This window comes from Elephas maximus, chromosome 3 (genome assembly GCF_024166365.1).
Source record: "Elephas maximus indicus isolate mEleMax1 chromosome 3, mEleMax1 primary haplotype, whole genome shotgun sequence".
NCBI classification, from domain to species: Eukaryota; Metazoa; Chordata; class Mammalia; order Proboscidea; family Elephantidae; genus Elephas; species Elephas maximus.
In genome coordinates, this window is record NC_064821.1 from 191,378,683 (window position 1) to 191,398,056 (window position 19,374).

Consider the following 19,374-nt stretch of genomic DNA (forward strand, 5'->3'; position numbering starts at 1 on the left):
GTTATTAAAAAATATATATATAAAAAATATATAATAATTAAAATTTAAAACTCAGTGAATAGGTTTAACCACAAATTGGATAGAGTTAAAGAGATAATTAGTGAACTAGAGAAAATTAGTCAACCAAAATGTAATACAAAAAGACAACAAGATGTAAAACATAAAAGAAAGGTTAAGACACATGGAGAAGAGAACTAAAAACTCTAATGTATCTATTCAGAGTTCCAGAAGGAGAAGAGAGGTGAGGAGAGGGAGAGAACAGAGCCAAGGGAATATTTACAGAGACAATGGCTGAGAATTTTCCAGAATTGAGGAAAAAATACCAATCCACAGATTCAGGAATACTAATGAGTCCCAAACAGGTTAAATACAAAGAAATCCAACCCTCAAGACATAATAATGAAACTTCAGAAAACCAAAGATAAAGATAATATCTTAAAAGTAGTCAGAAAGAAAAGAGGAATTACTATGGAGTAAAAATTAGACTGACAGCTGACTTCTCAACAGCAAAAATAGACTAGACAAGAAAGTAGAATAATAAATGAGCAGTGAGAAAATAGCTGTCAAACCAACAACAATAGCTTTCAAGGACAAGAGTAAAATAAACAAAACCTAAGAGAATCTGCAACCAAAAGATAAGAAAATGTTTAAGGATGAACTTCAAACATAAGAAAAATTGAACAAAAAAGGTTGTCAGATGTGTGGGTAAATTTAAATCTATATTAACTCCATAAAATAATAACAATGATGGTTTGTGGGGCAGAAAAGAAAAATAATTAAGATGCTTGACAAAAATAACAGATAAATCAGGAGGGGGTGATCAGAATTAAGGTATCGTAAGGTCCTCATTTGTTCAGGAGAAGAAAAAATATTGAATTATTTTATACTTTAATGAATTCAATATGCAGCCACTGAAAGAATAGGAATAGAATATAAACTTCCAGACTAATAAGGAAAATGGAATGGAAAAAAATTACTTCAATCAATCTACAAGAAATTCAATAAAGATAAGAAAAGGAAACAGAAAAGGTGGAAAATAGAAAGCACAAACTAAGATGTAGAAATAAGAACAATACAGTAATTATATTTACAATAATTGTAATTACAATACACATGAATGAACTAGTTGTTCAACCAAAAAAAACCAAACCCAGTGCCGTCGATTCTGACTCATAGCGACCCTATAAGAAAGAGTAGAACTGCCGCATAGAGTTTCCGAGGAGCACCTGGTGGATTCGAACTTCTGACCCTTATGGTTAGCAGCTGTAGCACTTAACCACTACGCCACCAGGGTTTCCTAATTGTTCAAGTTAAAAGAAAATTATCAGATCTGATATTTTTAATCCATATATGTGCTGTTGGAAAAAGGCAAGTCAAAAGCAAAAGGAATCAGAAAGATTGATGGCAGAATGAAAAAACTATACACCACACAAATATCCAAACAAAAGCTGGATAATATAATATATAAAAAACATTATTAGAGATAAAAAATAGTCACTGCATATTAATTAAAAATTTTTTCAGAAGATGGCAATTCTGAATTCGTTTGCACCTAATAATACAGCCTAAAAATATATAAAACAAATACAGAATTACAAAAAGAAATTAATAAATTCACAGTTTTGGCAGGAGATATTAGCTTACCTCTTTCAGTAATTGAGAGATTAAGCAACTGAGAATCCTCAGTAAGAAAACAAGAAGACAGAGAACTACGATACAGATTCTTCTGAAGCACAGTCATAACTTTCATGAAAATCAACTACGTGTTAGAACAAAACAGAGAGGGCTCAACATATTTCCTTGGATCGATACCATATGTTACCTATTATCTGACCACAATACATTTAAGTTAAAAACCAATGACAAAGGGATAACTAGGAAAAAAAAAATCATATTTTTTAACATTAAAATATAGACTTCTAAAAAATACTCATGGTAGGATATAAAATCATAAAGAAAATTAGAAAATGCTTAGAACTGATGTATTACATTATATATTCATATAAACCAAAAAAAAAGAACATTGCCTTGGAGTCAATTCCAACTCATAACCACCCTATAGGACAGGGTAGAACTGTCCCACAGGGTTTCCAAGCAGTGGCTGGTGGATTCAAATCATCAACATTTTGGTTAGCAGCCAAGCTCTTCACCACTGTGCCACCAGGGCTCCATATTCATATAACATAATGTAAATACTTGTGGGCCTGACTAAAACAGTCCTTACAGGAAAGTCATGTATTAGAAAAGACAAAAGTCTAAAAATCAGTGAGCCATCTCAAAATAAACACAAATTACCAGGAAGAAAATAAAAGAGCGAGCAAAATTTAATGAAATAGAAGACAAGCATAATAGAATTAGTAAAGCCAAAGCTGGTCCCTCAAAAAGGCCAGAAGAAAAAAAAGACAATTGTCTGGCAATATTATCCAAGGAAAATAAGAAGACAGGAAGAGCACAAATTAACAATATTAGAAACAAAAAAGGAAACATAACTATAAATGCTTCAAATAAATAGATAGTGTATGTGTAATAAATAACTTTATATCAATAAATTCTGAAACACAAATGAGATGGATAAATTCCTGGGAAAAAAACTTGCCAAACACAAGAAGGATAAACTAAAAAACCCAATAACTACTTTCAAAATTGAGTCAGTAATTTCAACTCTTACCACAAAGAAAACTCTTGCCAAGTTTTACCAATGAGATTTATGAAACACACAAGGAACAAATAATCTCAGTGTTTTACAAAACAGGAAATAAAAACCCTCCCCAACTTAATTTATAAGGCCAGCACAACCTTTATATCCCAATCTGACAAGGAAAATAAAAGAAAGGAAAATTACAGGCCAATCTTACTGAAGAATATAAATGTAAAAATCTGAAATAAAATGCTAGCAAACCAATCCAGCAATGTATAAAAACTTATAAATATCATGATCATGGGTTTGTCCCAGGAATATAAGCTTAGCTTAATATTAGAAAATAAAGTTATATAATTCGTTTCATTAACATAATCAAGGAGAAAATTTGAACAATCACCTTAATACATGCAGAAAAGGTGATAAAATTCAATATCAATTCATGGTTTTAAAAATTAAAACTGAGGAAATTGAGACTAAAGAGAATTTCTTGATCTAAGAAGTTCCTACAAATAAAACCCTATAGCAAACATCATATTAATGGCAAAACACTGAAAACTTTCTTTTTAAGATCAGGAACGAGACAGGAGTACCCACTACCACCTCTTTTCGACAATGTACTAGAGGTCCTTACCAGTGCAATAAGCCAAGAAAATAGATAAAAGGCATAAGAATGAAAAATAAAAACTTTATTTGCAGATTTGATATAATTGGCTCTGAGGAAAACTCAAGAGAACCTAAAGATAAATTATTAGAAATAATGAGATTAACAAAGTTTCTGGATATAAAATCAGTACAAAACTCAATTACATTTCTGTATCAATAACAATCAGAAAATATTTTTTTAAAAACATGCCATTTGCAACAATGTCAAAAAATTGTTAGTCAAGTACTTACATGGTGAAAATGTCATGTTATTCAAAGACATCAAAGAAGGTCTAAATAAACGGAGAAATAAATTATGTTCATGGATTGGAAGTTTCAATATCCTCCATAAGTTGGTCTATAGAATTAATGCAATGCCAGTCAAAATCCCAAAAAGTTTTTTTGTAGCATTTGACAAGCTTACCCTAGAAAGTATATCTGAAAGTAGAGAGCCAAGAATAGCCAAGATATCCCTGAAAAAGAAGAGCAAGGTGGAATATTTCCTTTACCAAATATAAAGAAATTTTATGAATATGTAGCAATTAAGACAGCATTATATTAACATAGAAATAGACCATTCACTCAATGGAACAGAAAAGAGAGCCCAAACACAGAGCCACACATATATTTATTACACACCCAGCATTGCATAGGGATGGAGAAAGGATGGACTTTTCAACACATTTTTCTTGAATGATTGTTTATCTATGTAAAAAGCAATTAAATTTTACCCATACATCACACTATAAACAAAGATGAATTTCTTGTGGATTAAAGACTTACATAAAGAGCAAACTATAAAAACCTTTTTAGAAGACAATATAGGAAAATATCTTTATTACCTTGGGGTAGCAAAGAATTTCCTAAATAATATTGAAACATAGTGCAAACCAAGAAAAGAATGTTAATTTTAATTACATTGAAATTTGTTGTTGTTAGATGCCATGGAGTCAGTTCCGACTCATAGTGACCCTATGCACAACAGAACGAAACACTGCCCAGTCCTGCACCATCCTTACAATTGTAGTTATGCTTGAGCCCATTGTTGCAGCCACTGTGTCAATCCATCTTGTTGAGGGTCTTCCTCTTTTCTGCTGACCCTGTACATTACCAAGCATGATGTCCTTCTCTAGGGACTGATCCCTCCTGACGACATGTCCAAAGTATGTAAGACGTAGTCTCGCCATCCTTGCTTCCAAGGAGCATTCTGGTTGTACTTCTGCCAAGACACATTTGTTTGTTCTTTTGGCAGTCCGTGGTGTATTCAATATTCTTCGCCAACACCACAATTCAAAGGTGTCAATTCTTCCGTCTTCCTTATTCATTGTCCAGCTTCCCATGCATATGATGTGATTGAAAATACCATGGCTTGTCGTAAAAAGACCAGGCTTAATGGTCTTACCGAGACCGGAGGGACCCTGACAGTCATGGTCCTGGATACTTTGATGGGCCAAGATTGGAATCATTCCCGAAGCCAACTCTATAGGCAGGGATTGGCCTGGACTATAAGATAGACAATGATACTGGTGAGGAGTGAGCTTCTTGACTCAAGGAGACACTTGAGACTATGTGGGCAACTCCTGTCTGGAGGGGAGGTGAGAAGGAAGAGGCAGACAGGAGCTGGTCAAATGGACACGAGGAATACAGGGTGGAGAGGAGGAATGTGCTGTCTCATTAGGAGGAGAGCAGCTAGGAGTACACAGCAAGGTGTGTATAACTTTTTGTATGAGAGACTGATTTGATTTGTAAACTTTCACCTAAAGCACAATAAATAAATAAATATTTTAAAAAGAAAATACCATGGCTTGGGTCAGGCGCACCTTAGCCTTCAAAGAGACATCTTTGCTTTTCAACACTTTAAAAAGGTCCTTTGCAGCAGATTTGCCCAATGCAATGCATCTTTTGATTTCTTGACTGCTGCTTCCATGGGTGTTGATTGTGGATCCAAGGAAAATGAAATCCTTGACAAGTTCAATCTTTTCTCCGTTTATCATGATGTTGCTTATCGGTCCAGTTGTGAGGATTTTTGTTTTCTTTATGTTGAGATATAATCCATACTGAAGGCTGTGGTCTTTGATCTTCGTTAGTAAAGTGCTTCAAGTCCTCTTCACTTTCACCAAGCAAGGTTCTGTCATCTGCATAACACAGGTTGTTAATGAGTCTTCCTCCAATCCTAATGCCCTGTTCTTCTTCATATAGTCCAGCTTCTCAGATTATTTGCTCAGCATATCGATTGAATAGGTTAGGTGAAAGGATACAACCCTGATGCACACCTTCCCTGACTTTAAACTACTCAGTATCCCCCTTGTTCTGTCCAAACAACTGCCTCTTGATCTATGTAAAGGTTCCTCATGAACACAATTAAGTGTTCTGGAATTCCCATTCTTCGCAGTGTTATCCATAATTTGTTATGATCCGCACAGTCAAATGCCTTTGCATAGTCAATAAAACACAGGTAAACATCCTTCTGGTATTCTCTGCTTTCAGCCAGGATCCATCTGATATCAGCAATGATATCCCTTGTTCCACGTTGTCTTCTGAATCCGGCCTGAATTGCTGGCAATTCCCTGTCGATAGTAAAAAAAAAAAAAAAAAAGCCGCTTTTAAATGATCTTCAGCAAATTTTTGCTTGTGTGTGATATTAATGATATTGTTTGATAATTTTTGCATTCAGTCGGATCACCTTTCTTGGGAATAGGCATAAATATGGATCTCTTCTAGTCGGTTGGCCAGGAATCTGTCTTCCATATTTCTTGGCATAGACAAGTGAGTACTTCCAGCCCTGCATCTGTTTGTTGAAACATCTCAGTTGATATTCCATCAATTCCTGGAGCCTTGTTTTTTGCCAATACCTTCAGTGCAGCTTGGACTTCTTCCTTCAGTACCATCAGTTCCTGATCATATCCTACCTCTTGAAATGGTTGAATGTCAACTAATTCTTTTTGGTATAATGACTCTGTGTATTCCTTCCGTCATGGATTGAATTGCATCCCCCCAAAAGTATGTGTCAACTTGGTTAGGCCATGATTCCCAGTATTCTGTGGTTGCCCTCCATTTTGTGATTGTAGTTTTATGTAGAGAGGATTAGAGTGGGATTGTAACACCACCCTTACTCAGGTCACCTCCCTGATCCAAGGTAAAGGCAGTTTCCCTGGGTGTGGCCTGCACCACATTTTATCTCCCAACAGATAAAAGGAAAGGGAATCAAGCAGAGAGTTCGGGACCTCACACCACCAAGAAAGCAGCACCAGAAGCAGAGTGCATCCTTTGGACACAGGGTCCTTGCACCTGAGAAGCTCCTCCACCAGGGGAAGATTGAGGACAAGGACCTTCCTCCAGAGCCGATAGAGAGAGAAAGCCTTCCCCTGGAGCCGACGCCCTGAATTTGAACTTGTAACCTACTAGACTGTGAGAAAATAAATTTCTCTTTGTTAAAGTCATCCACTTGTGGTATCTCTGTTATGGCACCACTAGATGACTAAGACACCTTCCATCTTCTTTTGATGCTTCCTGCATCATTTAATATTTTCCCCATAGAATCCTTCACATTTGCAACTCGAGGCTTGACTTTTTTCTTCAGTTCTTTCAGCTTGAGAAACACTGAGTGTGTTCTTCCCTTTTGATTTTCTATCTCTAGCTCTTTGCATATGTTATTATAACACTTTACTTTGTCTTCTCGAGCTGAACTTTGAAATCTTCTGTTCGGTTCTTTTATTTCATCATTTCTTCCTTTTGCTTTAGCTGCTCAATGTTCAAGAGCAAGTTTCAGAGTCTCCTCTGACATCCATCTTGGTCTTTTCTTTCTTTCTTGTTTTTCAATGACCTCTTGCTTTCTTCATGTATGATGTCCTTGATGTCATTCCACAACTCCTCTAGTCTTCGGTTATTAGTGTTCAACATGTCAAATCTATTCTTGTCTGTCAGTTTCTCATAAGGTGGGGGCTTGCATGTTGCTGTGATGCTGGAAGCTATGCCACCTTTATTCAGATACCAGCAGCGTCACCCATGGAGGACAGGTTTCAAATGAGCTTCCAGACTAAGACAGACTAGGAAGAAGGACCTGACAGTCTACTTCTGAAAAGCATTAGCCAGTGAAAACCTTATGAATAGCAGCAGAACACTGTCTGATATAGTGCTGGAAGATGAGACCCCCAGGTTGGAAGGCACTCAAAAGATGACTGGGGAAGAGCTGCCTCCTCAAAGTAGAGTCGACCTTAAGGACGTGGATGGAGTAAAGCTTTCGGGACCTTCATCTGCTGATGTGGCATGACTCAAAATGACAAGAAACAGCTGCAAACATCCATTAATAATTGGAACCTGGAATGTACGAAGTACAAATCTAGGAAAATTGGAAATCATCAAAAATGAAATGGAACGCATAAACATCTATATCCTAGGCATTAGTGAGCTGAAATGGACTGGTATTGGCCATTTTGAATCAGATAATCATATAGTCTACTATGCTGGGAATGACAGCTTGAAGAGGAATGGCGTTGCATTCATCGTCAACATTTCAAGATCTATCCTGAAGTACAATGCTGTCAGTGATAGGATAATATCCATACACCTACAAGGAAGACCAGTTAATACGACTATTATTCAAATTTACACACCAACTACTTCAGCCAAAGATGAAGAAATTGAAGACTTATCGGCTTCTGCAGTCCGAAATTGATCGAACATCCAATCAGGATGCACTGATAATTACTGGTGACTGGAACGCAAAAGCTGGGAACAAAGAAGAAAGATCGGTATTTGGAAAACATGGCTTTCGTGATAGAAACAATGCTAGAGATCCAGTGATAGAATTTTGCAAGACCAACAACTTCTTCATCGCGAATACCTCCTTTCACCAACATAAATGGCGACTATACAAAAAAAAAAAAAAAATTTTTTTTTTTTATACAAATGGACCTCGCCAGATGGAACACACAGGAATCAAATCGACTACATCTGTGTAAAGAGACAGTGGAAAAGCTTGACATCACCAGCCAGAACAAGGCCAGGGGCCAACCGTGGAACAGGCCATGAATTGCTCATATGCAAGTTCAAGAAGAAACTGAACAAAATCAGATAGCCAAAATACAACCTTGAGTATATCCCATCTGAATTTAGAGAGCATCTCGAGGATAGATTTGACACGTTGAACACTAATGACCGAAGACCAGACGAGTTGTGGAATGGCATCAAGGACATTATACATGAAGAAAGCAAAAGGTCATTGAAAAGATATTTAAATTTAGACCTTCTTAATTTTCAGTCCTTAAAGAGAGCGAAAAGACCAGGCACAAACTGACAGAGGATATTTACAACACATGTAAGGACAACGGTCAGCAGTTGAAATCCACCAGTCGAAACCCTACTGGGCAGTTCTGCACTGTTTTATGGGGTCACTATATCGACAGCAACAGGTTTTTCAGGTACACAAATGTAAGGTAGTGGCATTATTCTTCACAATTTCAGATTTGCTTGGTACAGAACAGTGACCCGTCTTAAACCCCTCCTTATCTGGGGCCCACCCCCCAGCTTATAGAAATGGGCTGTGGTGCTGCTGTTTCAGCTTCACTGGGTGGAAGGGTGACTACCCATTGCCGTTGAGTTGATTCCAACCCATAGCGACCCTGCAGAGCAGGGTAGAAGTGCCCCATAGAGTTTCCAAGGAGTGCCTGGTCATTCAAACTGCTGACCTTTTGGTTAGCAGCCGTAGCTCTTAACCACTAGGCCACCAGCGTTGCAAGGGTGACTAGGTTACAGGATTAATGTCAATTACACAGAGAGGGTAGAGTTTGCTCCCCAGGCTGAGCCTCAACTGAGGGGTTTAGGAGGAACACAGGGCCACTTTTACTGCCCTGCCTTATGGTAAACTAGACTTCCTAGGGATGGGGCATCAAGCCCCCTGCTCACATGAGTCTCTCCTCCTCTAAACCCAGACAACTCCTCAACAGAGTGAGCTCAAGGGATTCAATTCCTACTTTAAATCAGCTGGAGGCAAATGCAGTAAAAATGACCAGTCTGTGCATCTCTCCACACTCAATTCCACCCTTTGAATGCTGCACCCACGAAGTTACAACCAGATTACTGCTTCCCCCACAAAAAAAAAAAAAAAAAGCTCCCCAAGCAAACATAAGATTTGCCATTTGTTTGGTTTTGTTTCTTTTTTTAAATCCATGTTCCTGTTGCCCTCCACTGCCCCTGAGAAACACAAGCAGAAGGAGACAGGCCTGTTTGTTCAGCAAGTGGGCTGTGCTCTTTGTGGTTTCTCTTCAATCCCTGGCCCGCCCACTCGCCAGAGCTCCTTGGACAGTACCCATTGTCTCTGTGAGCCTCAGAAGATTTATGTTTTACATATTATCCCCATTCAACAAGTGAGAAGCCTCTGCAACAGGGAACCGAGTGCCTCTACCCCACAGTAGGCATCTTCGCCCCCTGAAGCAACCCCTCAACCCTCTCCTAGTGTAGCACTGATTTGCACACAGGTCTTCTCACCCTTGAGAACAGGGCTGGGGGAGGGGCAGGGTTCAGATGCTAGTTGTCTTTGCAAATTCTTTCGTTGACTTGCTCATAGTCGATATGCCTTAATTGAAGCTGGGCTCCTTTATATTTTTTTCAGGGCTTCAAACCGGTTCATTCCAGTTCGAACCCCTGCTGCAAACTTGCATTTCCACCACCCAGATATACTGAATCAGAATCTACAGTTTAACAAGATTCCCAGGTGATTCTTATGTATAATAAATGTTGAGAACCATGGCTCTCCTACTGGTTCTCAGAATTGGTCCCTATCAAGCAGTATTAGCATCTCCTGGCAACTTGTTAGAAACCCAAATTCTCAGCAGGGGTTGGAGTCAGAATGAACCCGGTTGGACGCCCTGATTTTTCTTTTGCGGGGGGGCAGGGATGATGCTAGGAACCAAACGATCCCTCCATCCTGGCATTCCCTGGGCGCCCAAGTCCTGTCTCTCTCTGCATTAAGAAGGCTCCCTGACAACCAGGCTATGGCCCCATCACCAGCATCTCCACTGTGAGAACCTCCTCAGAGACTGGAGAAAACCAACCCGACTCTTTCCCAGTCATGCTGTCTTCCCACAAGAGGGCGCTCCCTGCGAGCCCCAAAATGTTGTCCACTGGGAGAAGTGCTTTTTCGGAGGAAACTGAATAGAGCTAAGGCTTGGGCGTGGCTGGGCAGAGGCGGGGCCCGAGCGGGTCCCAACCCCCGTGTGGGGAAGGGAAGGAACCTGGAGGAGGAGGGGTTCCGATAAGGTGCGGCTCTCCGATAAGGTGCGGCTCTCCGTGCTGTTGAAATGGTTCGCCAATCCCCACCCAGTGAAGGACGAAGAAGACTTAATTCTACAAACTTGGGGGCCCTAAGGGAAGCAGGAAGGTGAGTAAGAGAAGCAGGATGTGATCTCCATCTGAGTTCGAGACCTGTTTCCTCCAGAATCTAGAGAGGAACTTGTCCAACTCAGACGAGGCACCTGAGGGGAGGAGAGTTGGGGCCACTGTCCCATGGCCCGAAGCAAAATTTACCCTTCCCTTCCCTCTCCCTCATGCCTGAAAACACTAATTCAGACCCAGACCCAGTGTCGTCGAGTCGATTCCGACTCACAGCAACCCTGTAGGACAGAGTAGAACTGCCCCATAGAGTTTCCAAGGAGCGCCTTCAGACAGTGGGAGCTGAGGGGCAGGCTTAGCTTTGGTGGAATAACTGGGATGATTCATTCCGCGGAAGATGCAGAGTCGAGTTGGGTCAATATTGACTGAAAGACTTGAAGCTACCTTTGGCCCAGCCCCAGGGGTCCTCATTCGGCCCCATTTGTAAGCACCCCATGATCACAAGTTCCTGCAGCTGCCCGCTGTTCAGACCACCACCCCCAATAAAAAGGACCTTGTCCCAGAGTGCTGGGACAGACTCCTAAAGTGTGTTGCCCCCACCTCCAGCTGGAGCACGGGCAGCCAGAGTATGCTCAGCCATCCAGTGTCCTCTTTGGTCTCAAACTTCCCGGGGCCAGGCCTCAGGCATCTCAGATGTGCCCCCCCTGCCCCTTCTTCAGGCCGTGAGAAAGTAGACCAGCCCTGCCCCAGGGCCCTTCCCACCCTCCCCCTCTTACCACACCCAGAGCAAAACTCCCCTCTTCTTGGAACTTGCTGGGATTCTGTCTCTGTCCCACTTTCAGGGGCCCTGACCCCCATGACAGCCCACCCAGGTACCATTTCCTTCTCTAAGCTTGCCCCAGAACCGTCTCAGCTGGGGGCCATTTGAGCTTTTCCTGAAGATAGCTTCACCTAGAGGGGGCATATTTTTCTAAGTCACTTTGTGAGCTAGCCTGGTCAGGGTGGGGCCACCACTTTCCTACCTGGGAATCACTCCCAGAGGTTGACTGTGAGTAAACCTTCTGATTGGCACCACGCAGAAAGAGAAAGCAGAAATCATTGGAAAGCCAGGACACAGGTATAGATTTGACCAAAAAAAAAAAAATATTTATTGTACAATTACCCACCACTGGATTTGACTCACACGGGCGCCCTAGAGGGTGTCTCCACCTTCTGAATTTATTTTCATCACTTGAGGGCCTCATTGTAGATCATAGCCAAGGCTCCCAGGAAGGTGACATACTCCTGGAAGTTCACCTCCTGGTCCTTGTTCCGGTCCAGGTCATCCATCAGCCTTGCAATTTCAGCATCCTGAAGCTTCTAATGTGTTAGAGTGAGAAACCCAGGCTCAGTAGTGGTGAGAACCCTGGATTCTCTCCCTTTCAGATCTCCCTCCAATCCCCCCTCCCAGGCAGCCATCTCATACAAGTGGCCCTATGCTCACTTGTCACTAAGGATCCACCTTAGTGCCTCCTTGGGCTCACCTTGGGTTTGCTTCTCCTCACTCGTGCTTCTCAGGAGGAGCGAATACCAGGCTGAGAGTGTCCCCCACCCTCTCAGAGGAGTGGGTCCACTGCTTACCAAGGGACCAGCACCAAGACCCCAAAATGTGGACAAATGTGACTCGAATGCACCGGGCACCTCTCTCTCCTAATTCTTTTTCTAAAGGGCAAGAGGTGGGTGTCTGGGGAGGAGGCCCACTCACCGAGCCAATGGTGAGCTCCTTCTGTATCAGCTCCTTTAGCTCCTTCTTGCTCAGGCTGTTCTTGTCACCCTCTTTGCCAGAGTATTTGTGGAAGATGCACACAAGGAGACCGATGGCCTGGTCCAGGGGGCACGCCATGGCTGAGGGCTGGGCTTGGAGCTGGGGACAGAGGGGCTGGTCAGTGCCCAGAGGGCCAGGCCATAGGCAACAGGGACCTCTTATCACCCACACCCCAAGAGTTCTGCCCCCAGTACACACACACACACACTCCCTTTCACCACAGACAGGTGGCATCAGGACGCAGCCCAGGGCTTGAGGGGGAGGAAGAAGGCAGACTTTGGGGCCAAGAGATCAGGGTCCTGCTGAGAGGGCTCAGAGCTGAGGAGCAGAGGGGTTCAAGGGCTCCAAGCAGCACAAAGGGCCAGTGCTTTGGGCACAGCTGAGACCTATCCTCCAGGGGTTCTGGAGGAAGTTGGGGAGTATAACTGAGGGAGCAGAGGGGGACTGCACACACAGCCACACACCTGCAGCCTCCCGGGGCCACCACGGTGGCGCTGACACCCTCAGACACACCCTCCTGCACCCCAAAAGGGCACACTCAGGGGAGCCGCCCTAACCGGATCCCTTAGCCTGGGGCTACCCGGCGCTCCCGCGGCTCCTGACTCTCCCAGCCCCTCAGGGGCTCCACAGACGGGCCCAGTCTGCATTCACGCGCTGTCCGCAGCCCACAGAGCCCACCGCCGCCGGGATGGGGAAGGGGTGGCTGGGCCCCGGGCCGGAGTACGGGCCGGCGCGATGAGAACTCACCGCACTGATACAGCAAAGCGCGAAGGGAGCGGTCGACGGATGGTCCGTGTCGCAGATCGGGCCGGCCTTATAGCGGGCCCTGTCCGGGAGGCCCGCCCGGCGAGAGCACACCCCGCGCGCCAGGCCCGCCCTACGCCCGCCCCACCCCGAGCCCGTGGCTTACACTACACCACACATGCCCCGAGCCCCCCCAGCTTTCTACGCCTCTGCCCTGGGGCGGCTCCGGGTTGGAACGTAAATGGTGGCGCCTAGTGGAAGGATAGGGGCGTCTAGTGGGGACCGCTGCGAGCAGAGTGACGTGGAGCTTGGCCTGATCGCCCTTGCTCAGTTTGTGGTGGTGACACGGAATGGGGCGGAGGAGGGCATGGGGGTGGCGACAGTCGTGAGATGCTTCTTCAGCTATCTGCGTGCCAGAGTGTGGGTGTGGGTGTGTGTGTGTGTCCCCGCAGCGCCAGTGGGGGAAGAGAGAGACAGGGATAGGAGAGTGGTGCCCTCACGGGCTGCTGGTGCCCCACAGAGAGTGCGCAGGGTCAACCCTAGATGGGGGAGGGAGGAGCGGCCAGTGGTCCACAGCATATGATTTAAAGGCTATCTAGAAGAACTCATCCCCCACCGAGAAATCTCTGCCGCCACTCCCACTTCCTTCTTCCCCCTCCCCCACCGCCTGGAATTCTACCCTTAGATCCTCTTGCTCATTACTGTGCACACATGCCTGAGCCAAGCCTGTTTGCATCATTGGTTATTTACTCTTGAGTGAAAAGGTTTTTCAGGTCCTCTCCCAAGAAAAGACTTTGATAGGGGCGAGTGGGAAGAGAGCAAGAAACACTGGATGGATCCCAGAGATGATGGGGAGCTGGGTGTTGAGGGGAAAATGCAGAAGAATGAAAGGGGCCTACATGGTGGCCAGGCCAGATGTCCCCTTCTAGCATTGTGAGGGTGGCCTCATGTGAGTAAAGATAAGTCAGACAGGCTTGCTCATCACTGCGACCAGGAGCCACACCCGAACCACACCCCAACCACCCCCATTGCTCTCTTTCTCCAAGCACTTTCCCTCAGCTTTCTCTGCATCTTAGTGGCCTTCCTGGAAGGCAAGCAGAAGCCTGATCCAACTTCCCCATTTTACAGGAGGACAAAACTAAGCCAGGACCAGCTTAGTGACTTCCACACTTCAGAAGAACAGGAAGTGAGGTGGGAGATACCCAGAGGCTGGCTAAGCCCACTCAAGAAGAAGCCTTGATTCATAGCAACCATATAAGGCAATAGAACTGCCCCAGTGGGGTTTCCAAGGAGTGGCTGCTGGATTCCAAAAGCAGCTGAGCTCTTAACCATTGTACCACCAGTGCTCCAGAAAAAAAAAACATGTTTCCATCGAATCGATTTCGACTCATAGTGACCCTATCGGACAGGGTAGAACTGCCCCATAGGGTTTCCAAGAAGCACCTGGTGGATTTGAACTGCCGATCTTTTGGTTAGCAGCCATAGCTCTTAACCATTATGCCACTAGGGTTTCCCCAGCACTCCAGACACCTTCAAAACCAATCTCCAAACACCTGGAATGGAAAATCTTTATTTCCTCTGCTAGAAGGGGAAGCTGGAGCAGGGTTCATCTGGGAAGAGGGTCAGGTCTGAAGAGGCCTGTGAGCAGAGCTGCAGAGGCTGAGGACATGGGGTGATAGTGAGGGCAGAGGGAGCCGGGTCATTTGTTGTCCTCCAGGAAGAAGTCATTGTACGCCATGCACAGGGTGGTCAGGAACACTGAGTACTCCTTGAAGTCGATCTCCTGGTCGCTGTTTTTGTCCAGGTTCTTCATCAGGTCATCAATGCTGCTCTCCTGCATCTTCTGGAAGGGCCCAGGTGGAGGGACAGCTTAGCAACCCCTCCCAGCCCTGCCCAAACGCTGCACGGCCCCACCCATCCCCAGGAAGGCAGCCCCAGGGTGACCCCCCGCCCAGTGAGCAGCAATGTGAGCACCCCAGCCCCCAGAGTTTCACCACACCCAGCCCAGGGCCTGGCACAGAGTAGAGCTCAGTGACCTGACTCCCAAATCTCAATAAATTGTAGTAGGAAAGCTAAGCTAGCCACCCTTCCCCTCCATACTTTGCCCCATCCAAAGATATAATATAGAATTTATACCAACGCCTAATGAAAATGGTGGACACCCTGGTGGCATAGTGGTTAAGAACTATGGCTGCTAACCAAAAAGTCAGCAATTCGAATCCACCAGATGCTCCTTGGAAACCGTATGGGGCAGTTCTACTCTGTCTTATAAAGTCACTATAAGCTGGAATCAACTCAAAGGCTTTTTTCTTAATGAAAATGGCACTAATTATGTGGCATCGAGAAGTATACAAGTCTCTGACTTATTCTGTCCCCTTTTAAGGGTTAACTGAGAATTAACCCCGACAAGACATCTTTGTGTGAGAACAGTGATTTGAAGCCAAAAAGCCACCCATCCCTCTGAGCTTGCTGGAGAGCTGGTATGGAGGCAGTACCTCTGCCTGGTCCCCTGCCCTCCCATCCACTGGGAGACAGGGCCCCAGGGTAGAACAGGAAGAAAATACAGACAAGCAGATCCTGCCCTCAGCTCAAGGATTTCCACAGGAGACAGAATGTCGGCACATACAGAGATGGAAACAGCACACTGACGTGATCCTTGCCCCGAGCCTGGGCTCCTATTATAGCCAGGCCCTCCCCCAGGTCTTTGTCCCCCTGTAATTAACCCCTGCTGGGCCCCTGGCCCCTCCCTCTGCCCTCATTAACTCCAGGATGCAGAGAACCTGGCAGGAAGGCCAGAGAGCAGGTCTGGTGACACCCATGCCTGCTTAAGTCCCCTGCCCATAGAAGCCTGCTCTGGGGAGCTTCTCTCTGAGGAGGCCCATCAAGGTCCAGGATGTGGGGTGAATTTTAAAGAGAAAAGGGAGGGTGGTGCATAGACCCGGCCTGGAATTTGGAATTTTGGCTCAGCCTCTCATTAGCCAAGTGTCCTTGAACCCATTACATAATGTATCTGTTATGGATTGAACTGTGTCCCCCAAAATATGTTTTAGAGTCCTAGCCCCTATGCTGTTGATGTGATCCTGTTTAGAAATAGGGTTTTCTTTGTTATATTAATTTGATCATACCAAAGTAGGAGGTTCTGAATGTAATCACTTCTGAGTTATAAAAAGAGCAGATTAGACACAGAAACATGTACATGGGAGAAGACAGATGCCATGCACGGATCACCAAAGGACCCAGGAACACCCAGGGCTACTGACAAGAAAGGAACTGACACGACTGAGACCCTGATTTGGACTTTTAGCTTCTAGAACTGTGAGAAAATAAATTTCTGTTTTTTAAAGCCACCCACTTGTAATATTTGTGTTACAGCAGCACTAGCTAACTAAGACAGTATCTGAGCATCGATCTTCTTAACTGTAAAAATAATATAGTATCTACCTCATGGGCCTCCCCTCTGTCAGCACCTCATCTGGTTAGAATCTGCTTTCCTGCTCTGTGTTCACTAATTAGCAGGACTATCATTTTGGTTCCCCTGTCAACACTATTTGAGAGCCCTCGATATGCCAGGCACATGGAGGAGACTCAGGCAGGGTCCCTGCCCTTAGGATGCGCTCCGCTCAACCTGGATGCCCTGGATTCCTTCATCCCCCACGATTATTTTCACAGGTTCTGCCACCACTAAGCAGCCTGGCCCCACCACCCCAGATTCCTTGCTCACTTTCTCGAACCCCTCACACAGGCGTAGCTCCATCCTCCAGACACAGACCCTCCTCACCAGTGAAACCCTGACCTGCCCCCAGCACAGAGACCTAAAGCTGTATTGACCCAAGATGTCCACTCTCTTCCTCTGTCTCTCTCCACAGCCTTCAGCCATCCTGCCCTGGCTTAGGCTCAAGAACCCTGAGGACAGCAGTGGATGTCCCTTCATATTGGATCTCTATGGAGACGAGGAGGCTGGGCCTCCTGCCTCACAGGGAGAGGCCTCTGGCAGTAGGATTGGTGTTAACTCTTTCTCTTTTTTTTTTTGGTCTCCTCCCCCTCCTGCTGCCTACAGGAAGCACCCAGACTTTGGAGTGGGGATGAGGGGATAGTCACTTACCTCCCCAAGACACAGCTCCTTCTTAATCAGCTCCTTTAGTTCCCTCCTACTCAGGGTCAGTTTGCTGCCCTCTCTCCCTGAATATTTGTGGAAAGTGGTAACCATGGTGGCCAGGGCCTTCTCAAGAGGAGTCTCCATCACAGTTTGCAACTCTGGAGGGTGAAGGACAGATCACATTCTTCAGGAAGCCAGATCTTGTGTTTCCCCCCATCAACAGCCCACCTACAAGACCCTCTTTCAAACAACCAGAGTCTAGACCCCATGGTGAGATGGAGGTCCACCAGCAACTGGACTCAGATGCATCAGGACAGGCTATGAAGAGACCAAGGCAAACCTTGGAGCAGCCAGAGTGATGAGACCAGCAGCCACCAAAGGAGACTGTAGACTCTCCTGCTTTGGAGATGTTTGAAAAAAGGGACTAGGGCAGAGGGATGACACATTGACCTCCTGAAAAGAACTGGTGACAGATTGTGGAGCACATAAAACATCAGGATTTTCTCTCTGCCCCATTGAGCTTGGGCACTGCTTAAGTCCCCGCCCCAGTCACTCTCCTTTGCCCCAGTGCCTGAATGATCTGATACTGGGGAGTATCCCATTACAGAAGTGGGGAACAGGGCAAAAAGAATCCAGGGGTTGGAGGGGGCTGGACCTGGAAAGAGAGATAAGGTCTCAACAGGAAGCAGGAGAGAGGCACTTGGGCTTGCCCAGCTGGTTTCCAATCTCTAGTCCAGAGAATTGCACACACATGAGCTGGCCAAGAGGCCTGGGGGATGGACTTATGCTTTGCCAGGATCATTCTGAGACTTGGATCCAGAGGTTGGGCTTAAATGGAGCCCTCAATTCCACCAGCACAGCCACCCCCATCCAAGGGAAGAGGCAGCTGGAGCTCCTATGGCTCAGACTTGAAAACCACTTCCCCCTTAGGGAGGAAGGAGGCAACACCCAAGAAACTTAGGGGCTGCAGCTAAGTGGAGGATACTGAGCAAGAAAGGAGAAGGTGCTGGATCTCACCCCTAGCCCAAAGCCCACGTGTAATTTTTTACCTCCCACTGCCCAGAAACCTCAGCTTCTCCCCACCTCAGGGAGACTCAACCAGGACCACAGTCAGAGGCAAGGGACTCTGGGCGTCTGCAGGGGTATCCTGGCTGGTTCTGATCTCCACCCTCACCTCCAGAGAATTTCTCAGGAAAGTTCTGGTAACCACAGTTCCACATACTCTAACCCATTCCTCCCTGAGCACACACCCACTTATCAGGCCAGACCTCCCTTTGCAGAGGGTCACACAGCTTGTCACCCTCTCATCTCATCTCCCAGCTCGCCCCACCGGATGATGGACACGAGAAGGAAGGACTCACCAAAGGAAGGAGCAAGCCCAGAGAATCGCAGCGGCAGAAACAGGTTCCCTCCCACTGCTCTCTGCCTTTATTCCCTTGCTCCAGTCCCCAGGAAACCAAGGACAAGAAAGGACCAATGAGAAGGGGTCAGGGACATGAAAAGGCCCAGGTCAGAGCCTCCTGGGATGGAGGTGAGGAGAAACCCCCTCCACCAATCTCATCTTGCTCGTTTACAGACAGACGGAATGGGGGCACTCTGAGTTCATCACGACACACAAGTCTTTGGAGCCAGAAACATTTTCCAATCCAAAAATCAGAACTCACAATCTGATGGGACAACCAGGAGTAAGGGGGGAAATCAGGCTGCCTGGAAAGAAAATCCAGGTGGTGTGGGTCAAACTCAGGGTGTCTCCCCATTCCCTAGACCGCTCTCCACATTGGGACACTACTACCCACCCTCCCAGTCACCCCAAGAGCGGAGCAAATGCACCTGGAGGTGGGGATCTGTGAGGGAAGATGTTTCCTGTCAAGGGCATGGGCAAGGTCACTGGCTAGTACAGAGCCTAAAGTATTTAAGGTGTTTTTAAAGAAACGATTTCTTCTAAACCTCACTGATGTTCATGGGAAAGAATTGTTGGAGACCCTTGGAGGACAAGAAGCAGGAATTGGCGAGGGGATCCAGGGAAGGGTTAGGACCTAGTGATGGGGCAGAGTCCAGGTTCAGGGTGCAGTCATGGATCAGGTAGGGAGAAGAGAGAGTTGCCCACATTCCAAAGAG

The 19,374-nt window shown here is 45.6% G+C and overlaps 2 protein-coding genes across 2 annotated transcripts; both read right to left on the minus strand.

Annotated features, from left to right (window-relative positions):
* Positions 1-11,732: 11,732 nt before the first annotated feature.
* Positions 11,733-13,273, minus strand: S100A6 (S100 calcium binding protein A6). The gene is made up of 3 exons (XM_049880546.1): positions 13,164-13,273; positions 12,357-12,515; positions 11,733-11,971 (listed from the first exon to the last, which is right to left on the minus strand). The coding sequence occupies exons 2-3, from the start codon at positions 12,492-12,494 to the stop codon at positions 11,840-11,842; spliced, it is 270 nt and encodes an 89-aa protein (XP_049736503.1). The 5' UTR covers positions 12,495-12,515; positions 13,164-13,273; the 3' UTR covers positions 11,733-11,839.
* Positions 13,274-14,667: 1,394 nt separating this feature from the next.
* On the minus strand, positions 14,668-18,640 carry S100A5 (S100 calcium binding protein A5). Its single transcript, XM_049880545.1, has 3 exons — positions 18,618-18,640; positions 17,263-17,414; positions 14,668-15,003 (listed from the first exon to the last, which is right to left on the minus strand). The coding sequence occupies exons 2-3, from the start codon at positions 17,398-17,400 to the stop codon at positions 14,860-14,862; spliced, it is 282 nt and encodes a 93-aa protein (XP_049736502.1). The 5' UTR covers positions 17,401-17,414; positions 18,618-18,640; the 3' UTR covers positions 14,668-14,859.
* Between the last annotated feature and the right edge of the window lie 734 nt (positions 18,641-19,374).